The 19,746-nt window shown below is 46.8% G+C and overlaps 11 protein-coding genes across 11 annotated transcripts; 5 read left to right on the plus strand and 6 right to left on the minus strand.

The window, feature by feature from the left end:
• The first annotated feature begins 348 nt into the window (after positions 1-348).
• F4812DRAFT_284822 (uncharacterized protein) lies at positions 349-2,790 on the plus strand. The gene is made up of 2 exons (XM_047931070.1): positions 349-1,087; positions 1,191-2,790. The coding sequence occupies exons 1-2, from the start codon at positions 507-509 to the stop codon at positions 2,626-2,628; spliced, it is 2,019 nt and encodes a 672-aa protein (XP_047785432.1). The 5' UTR covers positions 349-506; the 3' UTR covers positions 2,629-2,790.
• F4812DRAFT_284823 (NAD(P)-binding protein) lies at positions 2,791-3,964 on the plus strand. The gene is made up of 2 exons (XM_047931071.1): positions 2,791-3,242; positions 3,314-3,964. Exons 1-2 carry the CDS (start codon positions 2,952-2,954, stop codon positions 3,800-3,802), a joined length of 780 nt encoding a protein of 259 aa, XP_047785433.1. The 5' UTR covers positions 2,791-2,951; the 3' UTR covers positions 3,803-3,964.
• Positions 3,965-5,250: 1,286 nt separating this feature from the next.
• Positions 5,251-5,706, minus strand: F4812DRAFT_463974 (uncharacterized protein; the record flags this gene model as incomplete). Its single annotated transcript, XM_047938292.1, has 2 exons — positions 5,251-5,540; positions 5,616-5,706. 2 exons carry the CDS (start codon positions 5,704-5,706, stop codon positions 5,251-5,253), a joined length of 381 nt encoding a protein of 126 aa, XP_047785434.1.
• A 379-nt stretch (positions 5,707-6,085) lies between these two features.
• On the minus strand, positions 6,086-6,626 carry F4812DRAFT_447722 (uncharacterized protein). The gene is made up of 2 exons (XM_047935781.1): positions 6,158-6,626; positions 6,086-6,106 (listed from the first exon to the last, which is right to left on the minus strand). Exon 1 carries the CDS (start codon positions 6,477-6,479, stop codon positions 6,195-6,197), a length of 285 nt encoding a protein of 94 aa, XP_047785435.1. The 5' UTR covers positions 6,480-6,626; the 3' UTR covers positions 6,086-6,106; positions 6,158-6,194.
• Positions 6,627-6,829: 203 nt separating this feature from the next.
• On the minus strand, positions 6,830-7,800 carry F4812DRAFT_447723 (uncharacterized protein). The gene has a single exon (XM_047935782.1). It carries the CDS (start codon positions 7,342-7,344, stop codon positions 7,108-7,110), a length of 237 nt encoding a protein of 78 aa, XP_047785436.1. The 5' UTR covers positions 7,345-7,800; the 3' UTR covers positions 6,830-7,107.
• Positions 7,801-8,314: 514 nt separating this feature from the next.
• F4812DRAFT_284893 (cytochrome P450) lies at positions 8,315-10,510 on the plus strand. The gene is made up of 8 exons (XM_047931072.1): positions 8,315-8,677; positions 8,741-9,062; positions 9,112-9,260; positions 9,320-9,435; positions 9,489-9,632; positions 9,690-9,937; positions 9,999-10,148; positions 10,213-10,510. The coding sequence occupies exons 1-8, from the start codon at positions 8,461-8,463 to the stop codon at positions 10,442-10,444; spliced, it is 1,578 nt and encodes a 525-aa protein (XP_047785437.1). The 5' UTR covers positions 8,315-8,460; the 3' UTR covers positions 10,445-10,510.
• F4812DRAFT_447728 (uncharacterized protein) lies at positions 10,126-11,973 on the minus strand. The gene has a single exon (XM_047935783.1). It carries the CDS (start codon positions 11,846-11,848, stop codon positions 10,577-10,579), a length of 1,272 nt encoding a protein of 423 aa, XP_047785438.1. The 5' UTR covers positions 11,849-11,973; the 3' UTR covers positions 10,126-10,576.
• Positions 11,974-12,138: 165 nt separating this feature from the next.
• On the plus strand, positions 12,139-13,415 carry F4812DRAFT_447729 (TIM-barrel-protein domain-containing protein). The gene has a single exon (XM_047935784.1). It carries the CDS (start codon positions 12,165-12,167, stop codon positions 12,999-13,001), a length of 837 nt encoding a protein of 278 aa, XP_047785439.1. The 5' UTR covers positions 12,139-12,164; the 3' UTR covers positions 13,002-13,415.
• On the minus strand, positions 13,172-13,895 carry F4812DRAFT_469428 (uncharacterized protein; the record flags this gene model as incomplete). The annotated part of the gene is made up of 1 exon (XM_047938877.1): positions 13,172-13,895. The coding sequence occupies one exon, from the start codon at positions 13,893-13,895 to the stop codon at positions 13,341-13,343; it is 555 nt and encodes a 184-aa protein (XP_047785440.1). The 3' UTR covers positions 13,172-13,340.
• A 2,201-nt stretch (positions 13,896-16,096) lies between these two features.
• Positions 16,097-17,740, plus strand: F4812DRAFT_453723 (permease for cytosine/purines, uracil, thiamine, allantoin-domain-containing protein; the record flags this gene model as incomplete). The annotated part of the gene is made up of 3 exons (XM_047936524.1): positions 16,097-16,308; positions 16,394-16,561; positions 16,639-17,740. 3 exons carry the CDS (start codon positions 16,097-16,099, stop codon positions 17,738-17,740), a joined length of 1,482 nt encoding a protein of 493 aa, XP_047785441.1.
• Positions 17,741-17,854: 114 nt separating this feature from the next.
• Positions 17,855-19,740, minus strand: F4812DRAFT_453724 (uncharacterized protein; the record flags this gene model as incomplete). The annotated part of the gene is made up of 5 exons (XM_047936525.1): positions 17,855-17,913; positions 17,985-18,700; positions 18,767-19,539; positions 19,603-19,648; positions 19,703-19,740. The coding sequence occupies 5 exons, from the start codon at positions 19,738-19,740 to the stop codon at positions 17,855-17,857; spliced, it is 1,632 nt and encodes a 543-aa protein (XP_047785442.1).
• Positions 19,741-19,746: the final 6 nt, after the last annotated feature.

Consider the following 19,746-nt stretch of genomic DNA (forward strand, 5'->3'; position numbering starts at 1 on the left):
TGGAAATTCGTGTATATAGTTACCGATTCGAATGTATATAAATATAACCTGAATCATGTTGTATAGTTGTATAATTGTATAACGGTGTGACAGACTCACCAAGGCTATATTGATATCTTTACTTATTGGTAGTTTTTCTTTGGCGATCCTCAAAATAGATCACAGTGGAGGCAATGCATGGGTCGACGGCAGGGTTCGTAGTTCTGGCCTTTAACATTTAGGACATCCTGCTTGCCTAATTGGGCGACTAATAGGCGCCACGATGGCACCACGATGGCTAGCGCGACAGTCTGAGCCGCAATTTGATGTGTCTAATGCATTAAAGGTACCTACCTGTAGGTATACTGCGACGAAATCAACAAATATAAATTCGATCCCCCCACCGTCTGGGCCCGAAGGCGAGCGGGAAGGATTGCGGAAGTATATATAGGTGGTAAGCAGTAGAAGGGCACTTTCGCTAGGTTATTCGTCCATATACTAGCTTTTAGAATTAACTCGGGAAGATCATGGCGTTTTCACAACACCACGCTTCCCCTGAATATGGCTTTAACGATTACCCCTCTGGCCGCTATGATCAATACGCACAATACAGTTACGACTATACCAACGATACCTACCACAATGACAATCAAGGAGTTCAGTATAGTCAACCGTCAAAAGACGCAAATGGAAATGGGGTACAAGTTCACAGCGAGCCAGTAGACGACGACGCTGCACCACAAAATATAGTCGACATCAATTTGCAAGATCCTATACTCGCGGTAGTTTTTTTCATCGGGGGCCTTTCGGCTGCAGTAGGCCATCACGTATACTACCAAAGGCTACATGGATCGCTTGTCACATCTGAGAACCAACAGTTTTGGGCGATTAGAATCGGCGCTGGGCTTGCACTAATCACCAAGTGTGGGCTGGTCGCGGCGGTAGGCATTGCCGCTGTCCAACAAACTTGGTTGTCGTTGAGGAAGAGATCTATATCGATTAATGGTATCGACAGCATGTTCGGTGTGATGAGAAACCTATGGTCATTCTTCAGCACAGATTTCCTAGTGAATGCGAAACGGCTCTACTTACTTGCTGCGGTCGCATGGTAAGTTCATAACCTCTCGTTGCTCGTTGACTCTTTTATTATTAATTTAATAGTAGAAGGCCACGCGTCTAATTTGCCTATTTCTTACCCATCCCCATCATAGGCTACTTCCCATTATCACGGTCATAACGCCGGCAACCTTGTCCGTTAAATCGCACGTGGTTGAGGACATTGTCGACACCAAGGTCCCGACCTACAACTTCTCAAGTAACGATGGCTGGGGAGTATATGGTGGTTGGGGATATATTTCTGGCGTGGCACCTGAAATCGCACGCTTGTTCACGAGGACTTATATATCGAACAGCTTCGTACCTGAAAGCCCTCCGTTCCCCGACGCATCGTACAATCAGAGTTTCTGGGGCCCCTCTTATAAATGCTCGAAGCCCAGCGAAATAATCAAGACCAGAAATAACCGTACTTGGGACTATGCCGAGTACAACTACACGACGTTTGAACAAGCCTTCAACGCAGAAATCGTCGCCCCTATAACAGAGCGCAACCATTCCACAGGTCCGATACCATTAATTTATAAAAGCACTGCCCCTACGGATATGAACAATATGATCCTCATTGGGGCTAATGGTATCAACGAGCGTTGGAGCGATGATATTCACAACTATGTTGTCTGCCAGCTTTACAACACCTCATACAGCGTAACCATGAGATTTGACAAAGGCATTCAATCAATACAGGAGAACTCCGTCAAGTATATAAGCTCCCAGGAATGGAACAATGTTCGAGGCAAATCTTCTACCGCATTGGGTAAGGGCGCCTGTGCTCCTGACCCGGAGGCAAATAACGCTACCATCTGTCCGACTTATTATATGTACCATTACGTCTTCCAAAAATTTCTAGCCGGTACGATTCTGTCTAATGCTGGGGGCGAATTGATTTTTCAATCCGACGGGCCTACGGTGATTAACGCCGAGGCCTCTCAAGCTCCTTTTTTTCAGTCAGGTTTAACAGACTGTCCGGAAATCTGGAATTCATCAAGCTACCAGACAGCGTCAGGCGGTCCGCTTGCGTTTCAAACAGCTGATAAATGCACGGGGGGGACACTCGCATCGGCGATCGAACACCTCTCCAGGAACTTCACGTATAGCCTCCTGACTTACAGCAACTGGCGGAACTTCACGACCGAGGTATCGATTACCGTACCGACTGCGAAGAACTTCTATTACTACAACAGCCGCATCCTACTGCTTGCGTATTCTGTGGCAGTCGTATTCACGCTGCTCTGCGTCTGCGTGGGACTTGTCGCATTGATGAAGAACGGCTATACTAGTAGCACGGCCTTCTCCACGGTGCTGCTGACGACCAGAAACCCTGATCTCGATAGGTTGTCCATGGGCAATACTCTTGGGGCACAGCCTCTGCCGAATCGGATTAGCGCTACCAGGCTCCAATTTGGTACGTTGAGAACCGAGGGGTCGGAACCGCACGCGGGCTTTGGTATGGAGGGTACCGTAGCACCGTTAGAGAACGTAGCGCCAAAATCAGGAATGTTGCGAAAGAGAGTAACCGAAAGGGTCGTTACGTAGAAGAGACAAGTCGGAAAATATATTGAACTTATTGAAAGTATCTAACGTTCTACGCTATCTGAGGTACCTAATGTGGTAATGAGAAATGAAAACTTATTAATAGATACCACTTGCTTCTCGCATCGGATATAAGAGCACGGTGTGATTACGATATTGAATCAACTGTACATCTTCAATGACGCAAGGAAAAGCCATCGCGTGATAGCGGAGTACAGCTTAGAAGCTTGATTCTATTATAGAATTCCTATTTTAATCTAAACCGCGAAGCTACCTCATAACACCATAGACAGTTTAATCCAAAGAAAGTTAGGATCAGTCTAGCAATGTCGTCTCTTCACCACGTTCTCCTCCTCGGCGGTAGCGGCAAGGTTGCCCAGCTACTAACACCCTTACTCCTCCAACGATCATGGAACGTCACAAGCATCATCCACGACCCCGCACGAGTCGAGAGCTTGCAGAAGCTCGGACAAGGCCAGAACGGGAAGCTAAACGTTTTGGTCCGTAGCTTGGAAGAAGTCGCAAGCGAAGCCCAGGCCAAGAGCATCATAGACGAAGTAAAGCCAGACTACGTGGTCTGGAGTGCTGGTGCCGCGGGGAAAGGAGGGCCGGAGAGGGTATGAGGACCGTTACAAGTGATATAAGGCACCCCCTATAATTATTTACTAACAACACATGTATTTACCAGACGTTCAAGATTGACCGCGATGCCGCGATCCACTTCATCCGCGCATCGGCTGCGACTTCATCCATCACTAAGTTTGTCATGATATCGTATCTAGGATCTCGGCTGAACAAGGCGCCGTGGTGGCCCGAGGAGGTCTGGCAGGAGTGCGTCAAGAACAACAACGGCGCGTTGAAAACATACTACCAGGCCAAGATAGCAGCCGACCAGGTGTTGTACGAGGAGGGGAAGAAGAGGAAAGACTTCGCCGCGATCGGTCTGCGCCCAGGCCTATTAACCGCGGAACCGGCGGGCAGGGTCAAGCTCGGGAAGCTTTTCGAATCGGGAACTGCGAGCCGCGCGTCTGTCGCGCAGGTGACTGCGTTGCTACTTGACAATCCTAACGTCAAGAGTAGCTGGCTGGACCTTATTGATGGCGATGAGGATCCGGAAGTTGCCGTGAAACGTTGTGTCGAAGAAGGGGTGGATGCCGCTGAAGGCGAGCCATTTTAGTGAGGAATGGCATTCATCGAAAACCTCTCATGTGGTTCAAGATTTAATGGAATGAAAACACGTCTACCTCTAGGTAGTATTTAGTATTGACTGGTATAATTACAAAGTAATAGTCATCCAGATACAACAGCGAAATCTGTTCTATCCATGTGATAAATTTTATTCGAGATAATCAAGGGAATTCCTACTAGATTGATACCTCCTACCGTCCCATCCTTTAACCAGAGGAAAACTTCATCTTTAATAAGGTAGCAACCCACAAAATATTCGCCCTATTTCGACTGTTACCTACCTAATATATTTCGCATTTCTTCATCCAAGCCATGGCCAGAAAAGCGCTTAGCATGGCAACGTTGAGCGTCATAATACCGGCAAGAAAATTGATCTCAGAAGTCTGGATAGCAATAGAAATAGGCTCCATGATTGAAATGGTCTGGGAATTTTACGTTCGACCTTACCTCAGGTAGGTACCTAATCTTTTATTCTATACAAATTTCTGAGATGCCGTTTAGGTATTACGAGTATGGCGTACTTGGCACGAAATCAACTTCGCTTATAATCCTCCCGATTTTCTCATGCTGCTTGCTATGTGGTGGCAGCAACCAACGTGTTTAAATAGGAGGAACGTCAGCGAAGATAAGGAATTGTCTCAGCTAGCATAAAAGAATTCCAAAGAGAAATGAGAACAATGTACTCTTTATTAAAGCCAAACCACTCGATTAACTTGCGAACAAGGACTCTTTCATTGTGGGACTGAGGCTAAACGCGAATATTGATAACCTCTCGTTACTACTACATGAGGAGAACCATTGGCCAGCAATGTAATGGTAACAGCGGTTAGAGAAAATCGACTGGTAGATCGAGAGGGATGTTCTACATGAATACCTACCTAGGTACCTAACCTAAGGTAGATACGCGCCATCGCATGAAATCTTTAAACCCCATAATTAGTTCTTCGTTCGGGAGCAGGAGATCATGACTAGCATCACACAGATTAGCTAGCAGAGTGGGCTCAATTGGTATGGGATGAGAAAACTATATTCTATCTATGGAATAATGAATTCTGAATATATATAGGATAGTGTAGGTACCTCTTACGAAGTCGAAAGAGACATGGTTATATGACTAGAAGCTACTGGTACGGTGCCTACCTTACACTAAACGAGTAAAATATCAGATATTATCACATCAACCGTGACTGGTTAGAATTACAGTATTGATACCCGGGAGGTAGCTACTTAATACAACGATATAAATGGTAAAACAAGTTAACTTTATTGTAGCGAGAAGAGCTATGATTCATCTACCCTGAATTACGGGTAAGTATTACATATACCTAATGTGCGGTAGTAAGATACCTGGCTTGGAATAGGACCTGATAGAAAGGGGGAAAAAAAAACCAATGATTTACGATACGCATGGCTAGAAATGCGAGCAGAGTTAATCGCTTACGCAGTGAAGAAGCGGGCACTCTTACCGACGCTTCTCTCAAAACCGACAGTGCTACCGCAGCCTAATGATTCTTCGTTGACCTGGATAAGATTCCAATCGTCAAGCTCTACTTCATTGCGTTTGATACCGCGATCCGCGCCAACTAAACACTCACAAATCAGTTTCGTGCCGTCCATGTGGCAACCAGTGCACGAATCGGCAAAGCCGCCGTTCGCAACATGGTTCAGCGAACCGACGTAATTGGCGAAGCACGTGTTTAGGTCAAGGCTGTAATCCGCACGGGATCCTTATCCGGGCTTGACGCAGTTAGCACGAAGGATACGGCCTTCTGTTAAGTGGATAGCAGTGCAATCCGAGTTACCGAGGGTCGTCTTGTAGATGTCGGCTACTTCGAATGCAGAAACGGTGGTGATAGGCAGGATTGCCACAGCGGAAACGATGCTTGTCTTCATGATTGTTAGGATGATATTTGTTGAGTTGATGTCAAGGGGGGCGCTGATCTAAGCGATGGAAGAGCCTTTTATATTGGTAGAATTATGAGGACTTGAGATAAATCGAGGGTGGCCATGATGATGCCATGTGATTAGAAGTCAATAAGAGAAGCTAATTTTACCCTTGTGAATGGTCTCGACGAAGGAAAAAGCAATAATGGACAGAACAATTGAATGACCAAGGAGTCCGATGAAAGGTTCCTAAGGCAGACAATGCACTATGCATTCATTGTCAGGTAAATATTGTCGAATAATGTAGTCTTGGTCTTTTTCAAATTATGTCCTTTGCTGGGTTTGGATGATTTGCAAGGCATAGAACCATTCTTTGAAGTTGATATAGTAAATATGACAATGCCGATGTCTACTATCCATCCTTCAGCCAACGTTCCATGACAAAGGTTAGGTTAGGTACCTGGGTGGATGGTACCTAAAGCAAGAGCCAGAGTTCTTCAATCCTTCGTCTGCTCTGTAATCGACATTTCCAACGTGGTTCTCTTACTAGGTAGCTTCTTCGGCTCATGACCTAAAACAAGTCGGTCGAACAGAAACCATGAAGTGACTAGGAATATGGGTAGAGAAATCATGAGGTTCCTATATTTCCTAGCGGCTCGCTTGTATTCGAGGCTGGAAGGGTTTATTCGGGGTATCGGTGCAGCAGGTCTCGGCAAAGGTTGCGCTCGTTGCGTAACTGGTTGAGGGCCGGCATCGCGCCTCAGGCTTGGGGTTATCGCCATGTCGGAGATGTTGGGGATCGTAAAATGGGTGTTTTAGGTGGTTAGGCGACACATCCAATGGTTATTTAGTGATTATTGAACCATATTAAAAATAAGAACAGAAATTTGGTTGTCGTTCTGTCTTTGTCGTTAGTGTGTTGCAACTTGCAAAGTTGTTGAACGGACTGTCAATCGAGAAGGCTAGCTGATAAGAATTACTAACGCAGCAGCACAGCTAGCGTGAAAGCGCTAGGTCTGATTATCACCACGTGGTTCACCGTGTGACCAGCACGAGGTACAGTAACAAATAGCCCTATGGCGGGGTAAGTTTACGTAGTAGGAGGCACAATGAGGTAGGTACCTACCTGAGCAGCTGAGCTACGCTGAGAATTAACTAAATCAACTATCAGATTCCTAACTCTTCTTCTTTTTAAATTGTTTCATATATTATATTTATTTGACTACAATATTTTCAAACCCGTTCTTTGTATTTAGCTACGACCGTCAGGTAACCCCGTCTTACAAGTTCCCGAGGTCAAGCAGCGGTTTTCAACTGAGCCGTCCTCCGCAAATGTCAACCAGGCCCTATTCGCACAGTTATTAGTTTAACCATTTTCTCTATTCAAAAAAAAAAAAAAAAAATAACAACTTACGACACAGGTAGAGCTGGCGGGGGCGCAAATGGGCCTTGGTACCAACAGCAATACCAACCAAAGCCTGCCAAGGTCTCATTGGTATAGGTAGAGTCAATATCCGAGCATAAATCTGCCGTCAAGAACTTTCGTTGCAGGCAAAGATCAGTCTCCGGGGGATCTGCCTGAGGTGCGGGAGCTGAATTCGCGAACGGTATAATGGCAGCGAGACTTGTGATGGTAGAAATACGCATCTTGAAAGGTTGGAGGGGTAGGTACTTGAGCTGGGGTTGGTGTTTTAATCAACTATAGGTCCTTGCTGTGATGAAAAACATTCATGTCTCGTCTCTTTGGACCTCAAACCTGCCGAGTCTTTATATACACGAGATCTATGCTATAGAAACTTACCCACTTCCTACTATGTAGTAATTCCAAGCCGACACTGGCTGGGCAAGTAGCAGCGCTTGTGGAGTGATGCTATCTTTCTCTATCTTTCTTTATGACGTCCCCTCAAAACCTCGTATTAGAGACTTGATGCGACTCGACCCTTGCCGTAGCCTAGTTTTCCATACGGCTTCCGCAATAACTCGGCATAGCTGACCGCCGAAATGAATCGATACTTCAATCACCACGCCAAATTGCACGGCTCTGGTAATAGGCATAACGAGAGTGGCCAAGTTATCTGCATGAAGCTTCGAAGCTTCCGGAGCTGACATCCAAGCCAGGAAAGTATAGTATAGATAAAGTCGTATTCAAGTATACAGATACTGTATGTCTTATTTACCTCTTCTAAATTTCGACTCGGGTACGTATCGTATTGCCATGTCAAAAGGAATCTACAATAATCAGAAGATAGCTAACTACCTGGTACGAATCAAAATGTCTCTTGATTAAACATCTTAAATACTTCAGCCAAGTTCTTTATGTAGTTGCAATAGTAGCTTACGCAGTGATCTTCACCCAGTTTACCAATCGGAAATCTCGGATCGAAACGGTGCGCACCGTATGCACCCCTGTCTGTATCCTTATGACGGTTACATTATAGCTCGACATACCTACCTAGATATCTTCTCGTAAAACTGACACTATGTATATATACTAATTGGCAGGGCTCTTCCGCGGCGGGGTATAGGGCTGGGATTCAACGGTACATTGATGCCATTTCCGAACCATGTGTTGGTTTCATCTTGTGTTGCCTACCACATCGATATGAATTATAACTTGAACCCGACATAACACTACTCCAGCTGGCCTGATATCGAATGTAGTGAGGCAATTCATAATTCAAGACGAACACAATCGGGTGTTATGATTTAAGCACGTAACAGGGGCAGTTCCAAGCTCAAACACCTTTGATAGCACTACCCAATATGGACACTTCCGAATCATTCGTCGCGTCACCTACAAGGCTCAGTATAGCGTGTATTATCACCGGATTATTTCTTTATAGTGTTTTCAGACTTGTATATCCAAGATTTCCCTACCCACTTCCTCCCTCTCCTCCAGGAGAGCCAATCCTCGGGCATTTCAGGAGACTACCAACGGAAAATGCTCACCTTAAGCACATGGAATATGCCAAGCAGTATAGTGAGTAATTCTATACCAGGTATGATTTAACTCGTCGTATAGCGGCCACTAAGTGAATATCAGACTCGGACATTGTTTATTTTAATGTCTTGGGCAATCATATGGTTGTCCTAAACACCCAAAAGGTTGCGAATGAGCTTCTTGACAAGCGTGGGGCCAATTATCAGGATAGACCCAGATTTGTCCTCTTTGATGTGATGGGATGGGGTTTGACATTAACTTTTCTTCCGTACGGACCGAGGTTTCGGTTGCATCGATCGGCTTTGCAGACAGGATTTACCAAGACGGCGATTACGAAATATCGACCAATTCAAGAAGACGAGGCGAGACAGGCAGTCTCGAGAATCCTGAAACGTCCCGAAGCCTGGGATTTCTCACTACGGCGGTAAGCACGAAAAATCAGTATCATACTTCGTGGCTAACATAGAGCGAAGCTTTGCTTCTTCCATAGTCCTTCGTATAGGGTTCGGCGTCACTGTTAGATCAGATGATGACCCCTATATCAAAATTGCCATAGACGCCAATATGGCAACTGGAGGAGGAGGGAATCCTGGAACGGCCTTGGTCGACTACCTGCCATCATGTAAGCCCCTTGGACATCTATTAGAGAGATCGCGCCAGTGCGGCTAACAAATCGTCAAGTCCGATACATCCCACAAATTCTCAATTTTTCAAAAAGCTTGCAACACGCGCGGAACTGGGGATGGGCTATTAAGAATCTACACGATATCCCCTTCTCAGCTATCAAGAAGGAGTTCGTAAGTCTTCTTCGTGCTTGGTATGTTTTCATGATACCGCTAACACGATCTAGGATGAAGGAACGGCCAACCCGTCATTTGCATATTCGTTTCTTACTAAATATAAAGAAAATGAAGAAGCAGGTGTTCCCAATGAGTTTGCACTTCGGGATATCCAAGGTGCATCTGGCGCCGTTTTCATCGCGGGTTCTAATACGGTTCGCTTTCCACTCTTCAATAAAGATTAGATTGCAAGAGCTTACGGTGCTTTCCAGACATTCGCTACAACGACCATTGCTATTTTGAATATGATGCTGAACCCTGAAGTTTTTCAAAAGGCGAGAGCAGAAATTGATAGGGTAGTGGGAACAGAGAGGCTGCCTACGTTTCAAGACAGGCCGAATTTGCGTTATATCGACTACTTGGTTGAGGAGGTCTCACGATGGAGACCTTTGTCACCCATTGGGATACCTCACAAGTCTCTCGAAGACGACGTTTATAACGGAATGTTCATTCCTAAAGGGTACGCGTCCATCCCACCAAGAAATCAACGCAGGAGATTTGTTAATTGCCCTATTCTATAGGACTGTAGTTTATTATAACACGTTCGCTATGTCAAGAGATTTGAATGTGTACAAGGACCCTGAAAAGTTCAATCCGGACAGATACATTCCGAAAGAAGAAGGTGGGGACGGCGAGCCTCTCCTTGTTGGACCGTTTGGCTTTGGTCGCAGGTAAGTTACCTACCTGATATGCCATATTGCATTATGACGAGGAGGTTCCTAATCAGGGGCATAGAGTATGTGTCGGACGCCATCTTGCACAGGCGTCTGTGTGGATAATTATGGCGACTCTCATAGCTACGACCGACATATCGAAACCCATTGGACCGGACGGAAAGCCCATTGAACAAACTATTCAATTTAGCACGGGCCTGTCGAGTCATCCTGGCAAGCTCGATGTAATCTTCAAACCTAGATCTGAGAAGGCTGAGCGACTTCTTGCTGAGGCGGTTAAGGATGCTCAATAAATTGGAGATGGATAAATAATTTTTATTAGTAGGTCCTTAAAGTGTGACTCGCCCATTTACTTCCAACGCATCGCTTCCGCCTGGAAAGTAGCGGATGTCTTCAGACTTTACCGCCCTCTACAAGTTGTGACTTCACCCCTTCAGCTCGATAAGTTCACTCAATCTTTTAGCTATGCTCTCCGACCAACTCGGGTCATTGATATCAGTATCAAGCTCTTTGACTGATATTTCACTTCCATCAAGACTAGTTTTAATAGCCTTAAATAAGGCATTATCCGCCAATGTGTCGTAAAAGGCCTGCCCTTCTATGTCAAGAGCGCTAACACCCCTTAATGGAAGCCACACCTCAGTCAAATCAGGCCGTATGCAATTCTCCTTGAGTCTCTGTGCTATCCTATTCCCTAGTTCCTCGCATTCTTCCTTTGTTGTTCGTACTAGAGTTATCGAAGGATTGTGCTCGATTAGTCTCCTTTCCTGGAACTTCTTTGGTACAGCATCCTTGGGTCCAAAGTTCACCATATCGAGGGCACCGACGCTGACGATCTGAGGTATGCCTGCTTTAGCAGCGGCTGTCAATCTACTGCTGTCCGCGCTGAAGACGCCTCCAGCCAACTCATCGGCCAGCTCGGTGGTAGTCAGATCGAGTATGCCATGGAGTCGATTTTCTTTAACTAACCGTTCCATGGACCGACCGCCAGACCCCGTAGCATGAAACACGTAGACTTCGAATCCGTGGGATTCTAACCACTTGCGTGCGGCATTTACCCCCTTTGTCGTGACGCCAAACATCGTGATGCCTATTCCCTTTTTAGTAGTCTTGATGTCCCCATGCCCGTTATTATTGAGTTTCTTGACATATGCCTTAGCCATACCAACAATCGCTGCTGCGGCAGTCTGGACCACCGCCTTCAGTACCTCGTTCAACCCAGCAATGTCAACCACGCTATACATCATGGTAATATCGGTCTCTGCGACATAAGAGCTTACATCGCCAGAGGCAACAGTGGATACGATCAGCTTTGGAAAGGTCACAGGAAGCTCCCGCATGACAGCAGAAGCGATACTGGTCCCTCCGCTGCCCCCGAGGCTAATGATACCGTGGATCTCATCGCGGTCTTTCAGGCGTCCAACTACTTTGACAGCCCCCTTAATCATAGTTTTCACAAGATCACCGCGAGGGAGCGACATAAAGTCGTTCTCGAACCCCTGGAACCCACTAGCCTTCGCAACCTCATCTTGCTTGATAGTTACAGCCTCATGCTGCACAACTGATCGGCCCGCATCAATTAAAATAACATTTATCGATGAATCATCCTCGAGGATCTGAGACCTCAGGTAAAGGAATTCGTCGAGCTTGGTATCAAATGTACCGACCACGGCAATGGAAGTTCTCCGTGAAGACATCCCTAAATATCGGAACTAGAAATAGGTATCCTTTGCCATGTCGAACATACATATCCCGTCTTATGTACATGGTCAGGCTTCGATCTTATAAATAATATTTTTTATACCAGGTGCCTGTAACACACAACAAAGAGCGGGGAGGGGTCACGGTGAGGTATTAGCGAGATGTCATTGATGCATGCACATCACATTGAAGTCATCTGACAGATGCAAGGGCCATCCTTTGACAGCTCAAAGCCAAAGGTTTATATTGCCACAAGCCCCCCTCTTGGTAAAACTGTTATTCAAATCATCCCTGACCTAATAAAAATAAATCATGGTGCAGTTTTCACGAGCAGATATCCTCAAGCGCCTACGAGAAGTAATATCTTCTCGTCGCCCTATTGTGGGCGCCGGCGCGGGGATCGGCCTGTCTGCTAAATCCGTCGAAGCCGGCGGCGCCGATCTCATCATCATTTATAACTCGGGTCGCTACCGGATGGCCGGTCGCGGTTCTCTCGCAGGCCTATTGCCGTATGGCGATGCGAACGCTATTGTTGTCGACATGGCACGGGAAGTCTTGCCGATTGTGCGACAGACACCCGTGTTCGCTGGTGTCTGTGGAACGGACCCGTTTCGAGACATGCGACAATTCTTAAGGCAGCTGAAGGGGCTAGGGTTCAGCGGTGTCCAGAACTTCCCGACCGTCGGACTTATGGATGGGAACTTCAGAACTGGCCTCGAGGAGACCGGAATGGGCTATGAAGTGGAGGTCGATATGATACGAATCGCTTCCAAAATGGGCCTCGTTACCTCGCCCTACGTATTCAATGTTGAGGAAGCAGTCAGCATGGCAATAGTAGGTGCCGACATCATAGTCGCGCACATGGGCTTGACGACGAGTAAGGGTATCGGAGCGAAGACGGGGAAGACTCTAGACGAAAGCGTTAAGCTAATTCAAGATATTCGAGACGCGGTGGTGAAGATAAGAGAGGACGTGATTGTCTTGTGTCACGGCGGCCCAATTGCTGAGGTCAAGGATGCGGAATACGTTCTCACCCGAACGAAAGGAGTGCACGGATTCTTTGGCGCGAGCAGCATGGAACGTATCCCAGTCGAGGTGGCGATTACGGACAACACCAAGAGATTCAAAGAGATCCATATAGCCGAATAAAATTGTTATGGCTCATCATAATGTACCTATTATACTCGGATAAATTTATATTTTGATAAAGATCTCCGTTTCGTCCACCATGTACGACATATTATACGAGACGGAGGAGAGTAAACCGAGATTTTGACTCCTTGCGGATTGTTTCTAAGCAACCTATAGGTACTAACTACTATCATACAGCGCTCATCGAACCAACATGTGCGGTATCCTATTCCCCCTCCTTTGATCAGGTACGACCTCAATACGCGGACATGCCATGATACACACCCAAGAGGTACTCTGTCTTCTTGCCTCGCTCTAAACAAGCCACTCCCATATATATATGTAGTTGGTGCTAGATTAATTATCAAAATCTCTCAATACCTTCATATATTCAACAGCCTCGCCAACAGCTCCTTCCACCAAACGCAATACGTCGTACGCCTCCTGAAGAGTTACTTCATAACCATCCATTGAACACCGCATAATCAGATGCTGCATACGGCTTTCGACCTCTTGGTTTTGAATATCTCGATAAGATGTCACGTTGCGAGGGATCCACAGGAATGACTGGATCGTGCTCACCTCTTCCCATAGAGCTCGGGTGCTCTGATAATTCGTAGTTGGTACTGACCTTGTACGTACTAATGGTGTACCGTCTGATCTTAAGAAGACTTCACTAGGATTATCAAATACGGTAACCGAGGGGAAGCTGGCGTCCTCAACCTGGAATTCGCGGCGTGGGGTTGTACTGCCCTCTTTGTTCAACTTATCCTTGGCCAATCCGAGCTTTTGGAATAAACCCCGGAGGAACCCGACTCTCTTTGCCCCAGAGCCCTTTGGCGCCAGATCAGTCTTGGTTCGGACCAAGACCCGGCGTACAGGAGCTCTAGAATTAGGTACGTCGTTTTCCATGTTGCCTCTTGGCTAAAGGATAAGCCGCTAACACCGATATCGTTGACAACCAAGGCGAGGATAGAATGGAGGATGGGATATATGCACCTAAACTAATATATCGGGATGGTTCACGGTGGAAAGATACCACTTATATAATATTTCATCACACCTTCACGGTCTACTTGAACGGCGTTGTTTCTAGGTAAACCAGCCAACCTATCGCACCTCCTGTTGTTTTCTAACATTCTGGTTGTTCTGGATCACTAGCTTTCATTCGACGACGTTTCACAATATGAACAAAGAAGCGATGTACTTCTTCGGTCATCCACGAGAGTACGACATTTGATACCTCCAATGACTAACAAAATGACTTACCTACTAGGTACCTACCTAAGTGATGGTTGAGCACCATGTAAATCATAGACTACCTCACGCAATACAATGTGTCGAGGCAAGATGAACATCAGACACTTGGTAACCTGAATAACGATTCAAGGTACACCAGAGCATAGCTTTATTGCTAATACCAATGTTATTATGAAAACATAATGTAGGAACCAGGTTTATGTCACGAGCTCTTTGTCCCAGACATCTCAATGGAACAGGATCGTCCACTGGCAAGAGCTAACAACGCTACGTGTTCTAAACTTCAGCTTCCTGTCATGCTACTATCCACGTAGAGTCCATCTTTCTAGCTTTTGGTGGTGTACTGGTTTAATAGCTGACTCCTAATCTTCTGAACCCTTACAACTTCTAGTCAGCGCCAGTCATCACAGATTTACCCTATCTTCCACCATGTCTATCTTCTATGGAGAATAAGGCAGCTTTCCTGCAGCTTTTTACGGGCTTTATGACATTATGCATCCCTCATTTCTGGTATGAATGTCTTGCAGTCATACACATCAAACGCCCGTGCTAAACTCACTCGGTTCGCCATTTTCCTTCTCCACAGCATGGTGACACTCCCAGGTAGTATCCATGCTGGATCTAAGGGAAGGAATACAACGACAGCCGAAACCATCAAAACTCCGTCAAGAGTAATAAAATATATCTCGTGCATCATAAGATACCCGTTCCGCCCCTCCCAGAGCTCAAACGGCTTGGGAAGATGGAATGCACATACCTAAGCGACGACGATGAGTTTTATATGAAATCCGGTCTAACAATTGCCTATGACATTATCGAGCTTTTTCACTTACAATAAGCGCTCCCTTATCGTTTGGACTAATTAAAGTCGATAGGCATAGAACAGGAGGTTGAGTTATGGCCCTTGTCCCTCGGACTGTGACCAAGCCTCACCCGGTTCAGCTACTGCGGCAGTTGGGTGCACTGCATCTGTTTGGAAATAATCTCAAGCTGATGCGAAGAGTGCTATTTTAATACTCAACACTGTTTAGAATTAAGAAAGCTATTGAATACCTCCCAAGGCTGTCTTCGATAACAAGTAACGCATTGACTGAATTTTTATTTGGGCGCAGAGCTAAGGCGGCGTGTATCGTATTTAGCCTTAAGTCTTTATATTAGAGTCCGAGCGAACCAAGTCGAATAGAAGATACTCAACCATTGTTCAGAACCAACTAGACATAGGGTTTAGGAGAAGTCCATGGAACACCTTGTTTATATCGATCTTCATGGGTATATTAGGTACGGGTGAAAAAAAGAACTCGAATGTCGTTTCTTCTACTTAAGCCAGCTATCATACGTATGACCTGACCTATGTGATAAAAACTTCCCAGCTAAGATCCCGCGAAAAGGGGGGGTTGCAAGACCAGCTCGGGCCGAAAATGATAGATCACAAAGCTCCGTATCCGTACCAGCTTACCCGTCTACCCTGGTATGGGAGCCAGGGTATTCTATCATGTATGCCGCATAATTTGGTGTTAACCCGAATGCAACGGGTTACCGGACCAATAGCTTGTCTATAACGAATTTGTCACTCTGCATGATACTACCTCATCGGGCGCACTAGCAGTACGGAATGGGATCCGTGTCAAAATGCATGCGCATACAAGGTACCTACCTCCTACCTAAGGTAATCAACAGTCTGGGGTTCCGACCTGTGCCCGTCCGCCCAGAGCCTCAATGTCAATACTTAGAAGGAGGTAGCATGCGACCGTGAACAGACGGAGGAACAGACTCAGACTCTTCGTATTGTACTACCGAAAGACGCCATGGCTAACAACACAATTGAGACGAAAGAACTGGCCCAGGACGCGGAGATGGGTACTAAGGAGTTGTCGTCTGCAGCGTTGAGTGAAGTCGGCGAGATCGAAGACCAGTTCCAAGCCCCGCGATCATCGTTCTGGGCCCAGCTCTCGAACCATGGTGTCGAAATGCGAGGCGCGGAGCCCGTGCCCATCGAGAAGCGGACTGATACGCGTTACGCGAACGTATTGACCATCTTCGCTACGTCCATGACGAGCTTGTTACCGTATGGTCTTTTTCTGTAACCTAAAGCTATAGTGTTTTTTTCTTCTGAAGGCGCGGGAAAGCTGAAAGTTACCTAATGTCTCTAGGATTGGTATCGGCTCAGCAACGACCCTCGGGTTCGGGATGTCGTTGCGCGACGCCGCGTTGATGATCGTGTTCCTCCAGTTTCTGTTCGCGGTCCCGGCTGCGTACATCATTACCATCGCGCCGCTGACGGGGATGCGGCAGATGATCCAGTCGCGGTATTGTTTTGGGTAAGTTCGTATAACTAACGTAAACGAACTCGTATGTACTTTGGAGCGATAGAATGCTTAAACTCGGAGACAAATAGAAAATACTGCAACGTCTTAACGTCCATCGTGGTGACGCTCACGGTCGGAGGGTTCGGCGTTACTGGTAGCATCAACGGCGCGCAATGCCTCGCCGCTGTCCGGCCAGGTACATTACCCGTCGAGGGCGCCATCGCCATCATCATGGTTATATCCTTAGCCATAGGATTTATGGGGTACCGCGTGATGCACATCTTCACGCGCTGGGCTTGGATCCCGACGCTCGTCGCTATCATTATTCTTGTTGGTGCTGCGGGCGACCAGCTTTGGCAGCAGACGCCCCTGCCGGCACGTACCACCGCCCAGGAATACATGGGAATCGTGGCGTTCGCGGCCGGTAATATGATTACCTGGAGCAACGTCGCGGGCGACTACGCATGCTATATGCCGCCGACTGCGCCGCGGTTCCGGCTTGCCTTGTATTGTTTGTTTGGCATTGCGTTGCCATTCTCACTTCTGATGGTTCTTGGCGCAGCTATTGGTGGTGCTGTCTTCACTATACCTTCTTGGACGGCTGCGTACGAAGCTGGCGGCATCGGTGCCGTTATTGGGAATATATTGATTACTCGACTCGGCGACTTTGGCCGATTTATTCTGGTTATTCTGGGTCTCTCGGTCCTTGGTACTTGCGGCCGCGACGTTTATACTATCTCCTTCAACCTGACCGCTGTGGCCCCTATCTTGCGTCGAGTCCCTCGTATCGTATTAGCTGTTGTTGCCACAGCAGTTATCATTGCGGTGGCGATTCCCGCTTCAAGATCGTTCGTCGCGTCGGTGACGGCGTTTCTTAGCATAATCGGCTACTACGCAGGAGCATCGGTGACGTGCTTCTTAACTGAATATTTATGGTTTCGGAAAGGTGATCCGAATAGCCTCAACCCGAAAATTTGGAACGATGGCCGTGCATTGCCGACGGGGTTGAGCGCATTGTCGTCCGTACTCATCGCGTGGGCGTTCATCATCCCATCTATGCAGACAGATTGGTACACCGGGCCTATCGCAAAGAAGACGGGGGATCTCGGCTTCGAATTCGCTGTTGTCGTAGCATTTATAGCCTATATTCTTATCAGATCCTTCGAGATTAAAATCCGAGGCCGACTTTGAGGTTACGATTTACTACCAAGTTTACTTCCTCGGGATTATCCCAATTAAATTATAAAATTGTATTCTCTTGACATAAACTTTCTACATGGTCATGGTTTATTGCAGCCCAAACCCTTATAACATGCCTAAGCTGTTATATCCCGGCCATTTATAGATCTGTGATAAGTAGACATCTGCAGCATATTAGATTCCGGAGATTTCTTTGCGTGTTCCAGGTAACTTTTATATTAGGTACTCTACTTACCTGCGACTTGCCATCGTTTTCCAATGACCCGAAGAAGCTTTACAATATCTTTCAGCCATATACTTGCGCTTGAATCTTCGTGTTCGAGAATTAGCCACTCGCTCTCGCCCGCTGCTGCAAACAAGCAGTGGCATAGAATTGGACTAATGCTTTCTAGTCCTTTTCCCCCGGATTGGTCGATAGAGTCAAGCAATTGGCACGCGAGCTGCCAAATGCCCCTGGTAACGTCGAAGATACCTGCCATGGTCTCCTTCTGCAACTCAGCTTCTTCGGAAGATCTACCATAGTCCGTCGAATACGTCTCATTACATGCATATATATAGTACAGAATAAGGCGCGCAGAGAAACATAAGGCCAAAGGGACCGATACGGAAGCATCGAGCAGAAGGGACTGCTCGCAGATGCTAGTTAGATGGGCGGATAAGGACACGAGAATCTGGTGAAGCTGTTTTGCCTCTGATACTAGGAAACCGAGGGCAATACGGCTGCTGTGATGTTCGTCGCGGTGTCGCAACACGCGGCCGAGGACGTGTGCTGCCTGGCAAACATTGGCGAATGATCCTAGACTTGTATTGCTAGAGAATGAAGTCGCAAAAAGGGGCTCGTTGAAGCCAATTTCACCTTCAAGCCACGGAGCCTCCGGACACGGTAGTAATTCTCCTGGATTTGGATCGGGCGCGGCGAAGGGCAATCCGGTAGTACCTTGGTTAGTGATTCTAGACACGTATAAGCCAACCAGGTATTCCCAATAACAACGCTATGGGTATTGGATGTAGAAATACCTGTCGAGACAGAAGACTGCCCACCACGTCCTACGCTCTTCTTCCCGCGATGTCCACGTAATGGCATCTTTGAACAGTTGATTTGCAGCTTTACGATCGTGAAAGCCCATCATCGCACAGAGCCGAGCAGCGTGACCGACGTGCAGATAAGCTGCCGGATATATCGCGTGACCGAGCTCATAAGCGGATATTAAGACGACGGATTGCAGGAGCTGGAGAGAGGGTAGATATGAATTTTCAACTTTCAGCAACGTTTCCAAAACCCTTCGGTAGGGGATATTCGCCCTAGCGGATACTTCTGCTGGTAAAGGCTCCGATACTAGCTTCATGCAAAGAAACAGAAGTTGAGAGGGACAGTCAGGGACCGACCCATTTTCAGCGATAAGCCGTCGGACGCGTTTCTTACTTAGTATTGGTAGCCAATGGTGGACGGTAGAAAAATACTTTTCACAGACTGCGTTCGACTCGGGGGAAAGGTTACAAGAGGGTACCACAATACCTGTTGCTTGACAAGGTTCCGAGGCCAAAGGTTTGGTACATACATCAGAATCCAAGAAGAACATTGGCGGGAAGGTATGGATGTCTTCATGCCCTGGGACAAGGTCTTGTATTGGACTCAAGCCCAGATCCGAGACTGCTGGTAAGTTACTTGCTATCTGTGGGTTTGCTTCCTCATTAGTGTCTTGAGAACTGGTTGATGAATTAGGAGTCTTGTTCTCGTATAGACTTCGGACCCGCGGCGGATATTCGCATTGCTTTTCGAGCCGAAGGCACTATGAAATGTCCTCAGTAAGTCTCCGTAGTGCGTAGGCCTATCACGTTTGTCTAAGCCTCACCAATGAGCAAGAGGGAAATTCTTTAGGACATTTCCGTTTCAATCGCCTATAAGGTATTATAAGCGACTAATCCCACGATAGAAAGATCGAAGTATCATACCGGCATGTAACGCAAGCGAACTGAGCTCTACCGTTCATCTTGGT

This window comes from Daldinia caldariorum (assembly GCF_022478825.1).
Source record: "Daldinia caldariorum strain CBS 122874 unplaced genomic scaffold F4812scaffold_30, whole genome shotgun sequence".
In the NCBI taxonomy this organism is placed as follows: Eukaryota; Fungi; Ascomycota; class Sordariomycetes; order Xylariales; family Hypoxylaceae; genus Daldinia; species Daldinia caldariorum.

Coding starts and splice junctions, on each gene's coding strand:
- F4812DRAFT_284822 (XM_047931070.1), top strand. CDS start 507: ATGGCGTTTTCACAACACCACGCTTCCCCTGAATATGGCTTTAACGAT. Junction 1,088..1,190: donor TTACTTGCTGCGGTCGCATG/GTAAGTTCATAA, acceptor TCCCCATCATAG/GCTACTTCCCATTATCACGG.
- F4812DRAFT_284823 (XM_047931071.1), top strand. CDS start 2,952: ATGTCGTCTCTTCACCACGTTCTCCTCCTCGGCGGTAGCGGCAAGGTT. Junction 3,243..3,313: donor GGAAAGGAGGGCCGGAGAGG/GTATGAGGACCG, acceptor TGTATTTACCAG/ACGTTCAAGATTGACCGCGA.
- F4812DRAFT_447722 (XM_047935781.1), bottom strand. CDS start 6,479: ATGGCGATAACCCCAAGCCTGAGGCGCGATGCCGGCCCTCAACCAGTT.
- F4812DRAFT_447723 (XM_047935782.1), bottom strand. CDS start 7,344: ATGCGTATTTCTACCATCACAAGTCTCGCTGCCATTATACCGTTCGCG.
- F4812DRAFT_284893 (XM_047931072.1), top strand. CDS start 8,461: ATGGACACTTCCGAATCATTCGTCGCGTCACCTACAAGGCTCAGTATA. Junction 9,436..9,488: donor CAGCTATCAAGAAGGAGTTC/GTAAGTCTTCTT, acceptor AACACGATCTAG/GATGAAGGAACGGCCAACCC. Junction 9,633..9,689: donor TCATCGCGGGTTCTAATACG/GTTCGCTTTCCA, acceptor GGTGCTTTCCAG/ACATTCGCTACAACGACCAT.
- F4812DRAFT_447728 (XM_047935783.1), bottom strand. CDS start 11,848: ATGTCTTCACGGAGAACTTCCATTGCCGTGGTCGGTACATTTGATACC.
- F4812DRAFT_447729 (XM_047935784.1), top strand. CDS start 12,165: ATGGTGCAGTTTTCACGAGCAGATATCCTCAAGCGCCTACGAGAAGTA.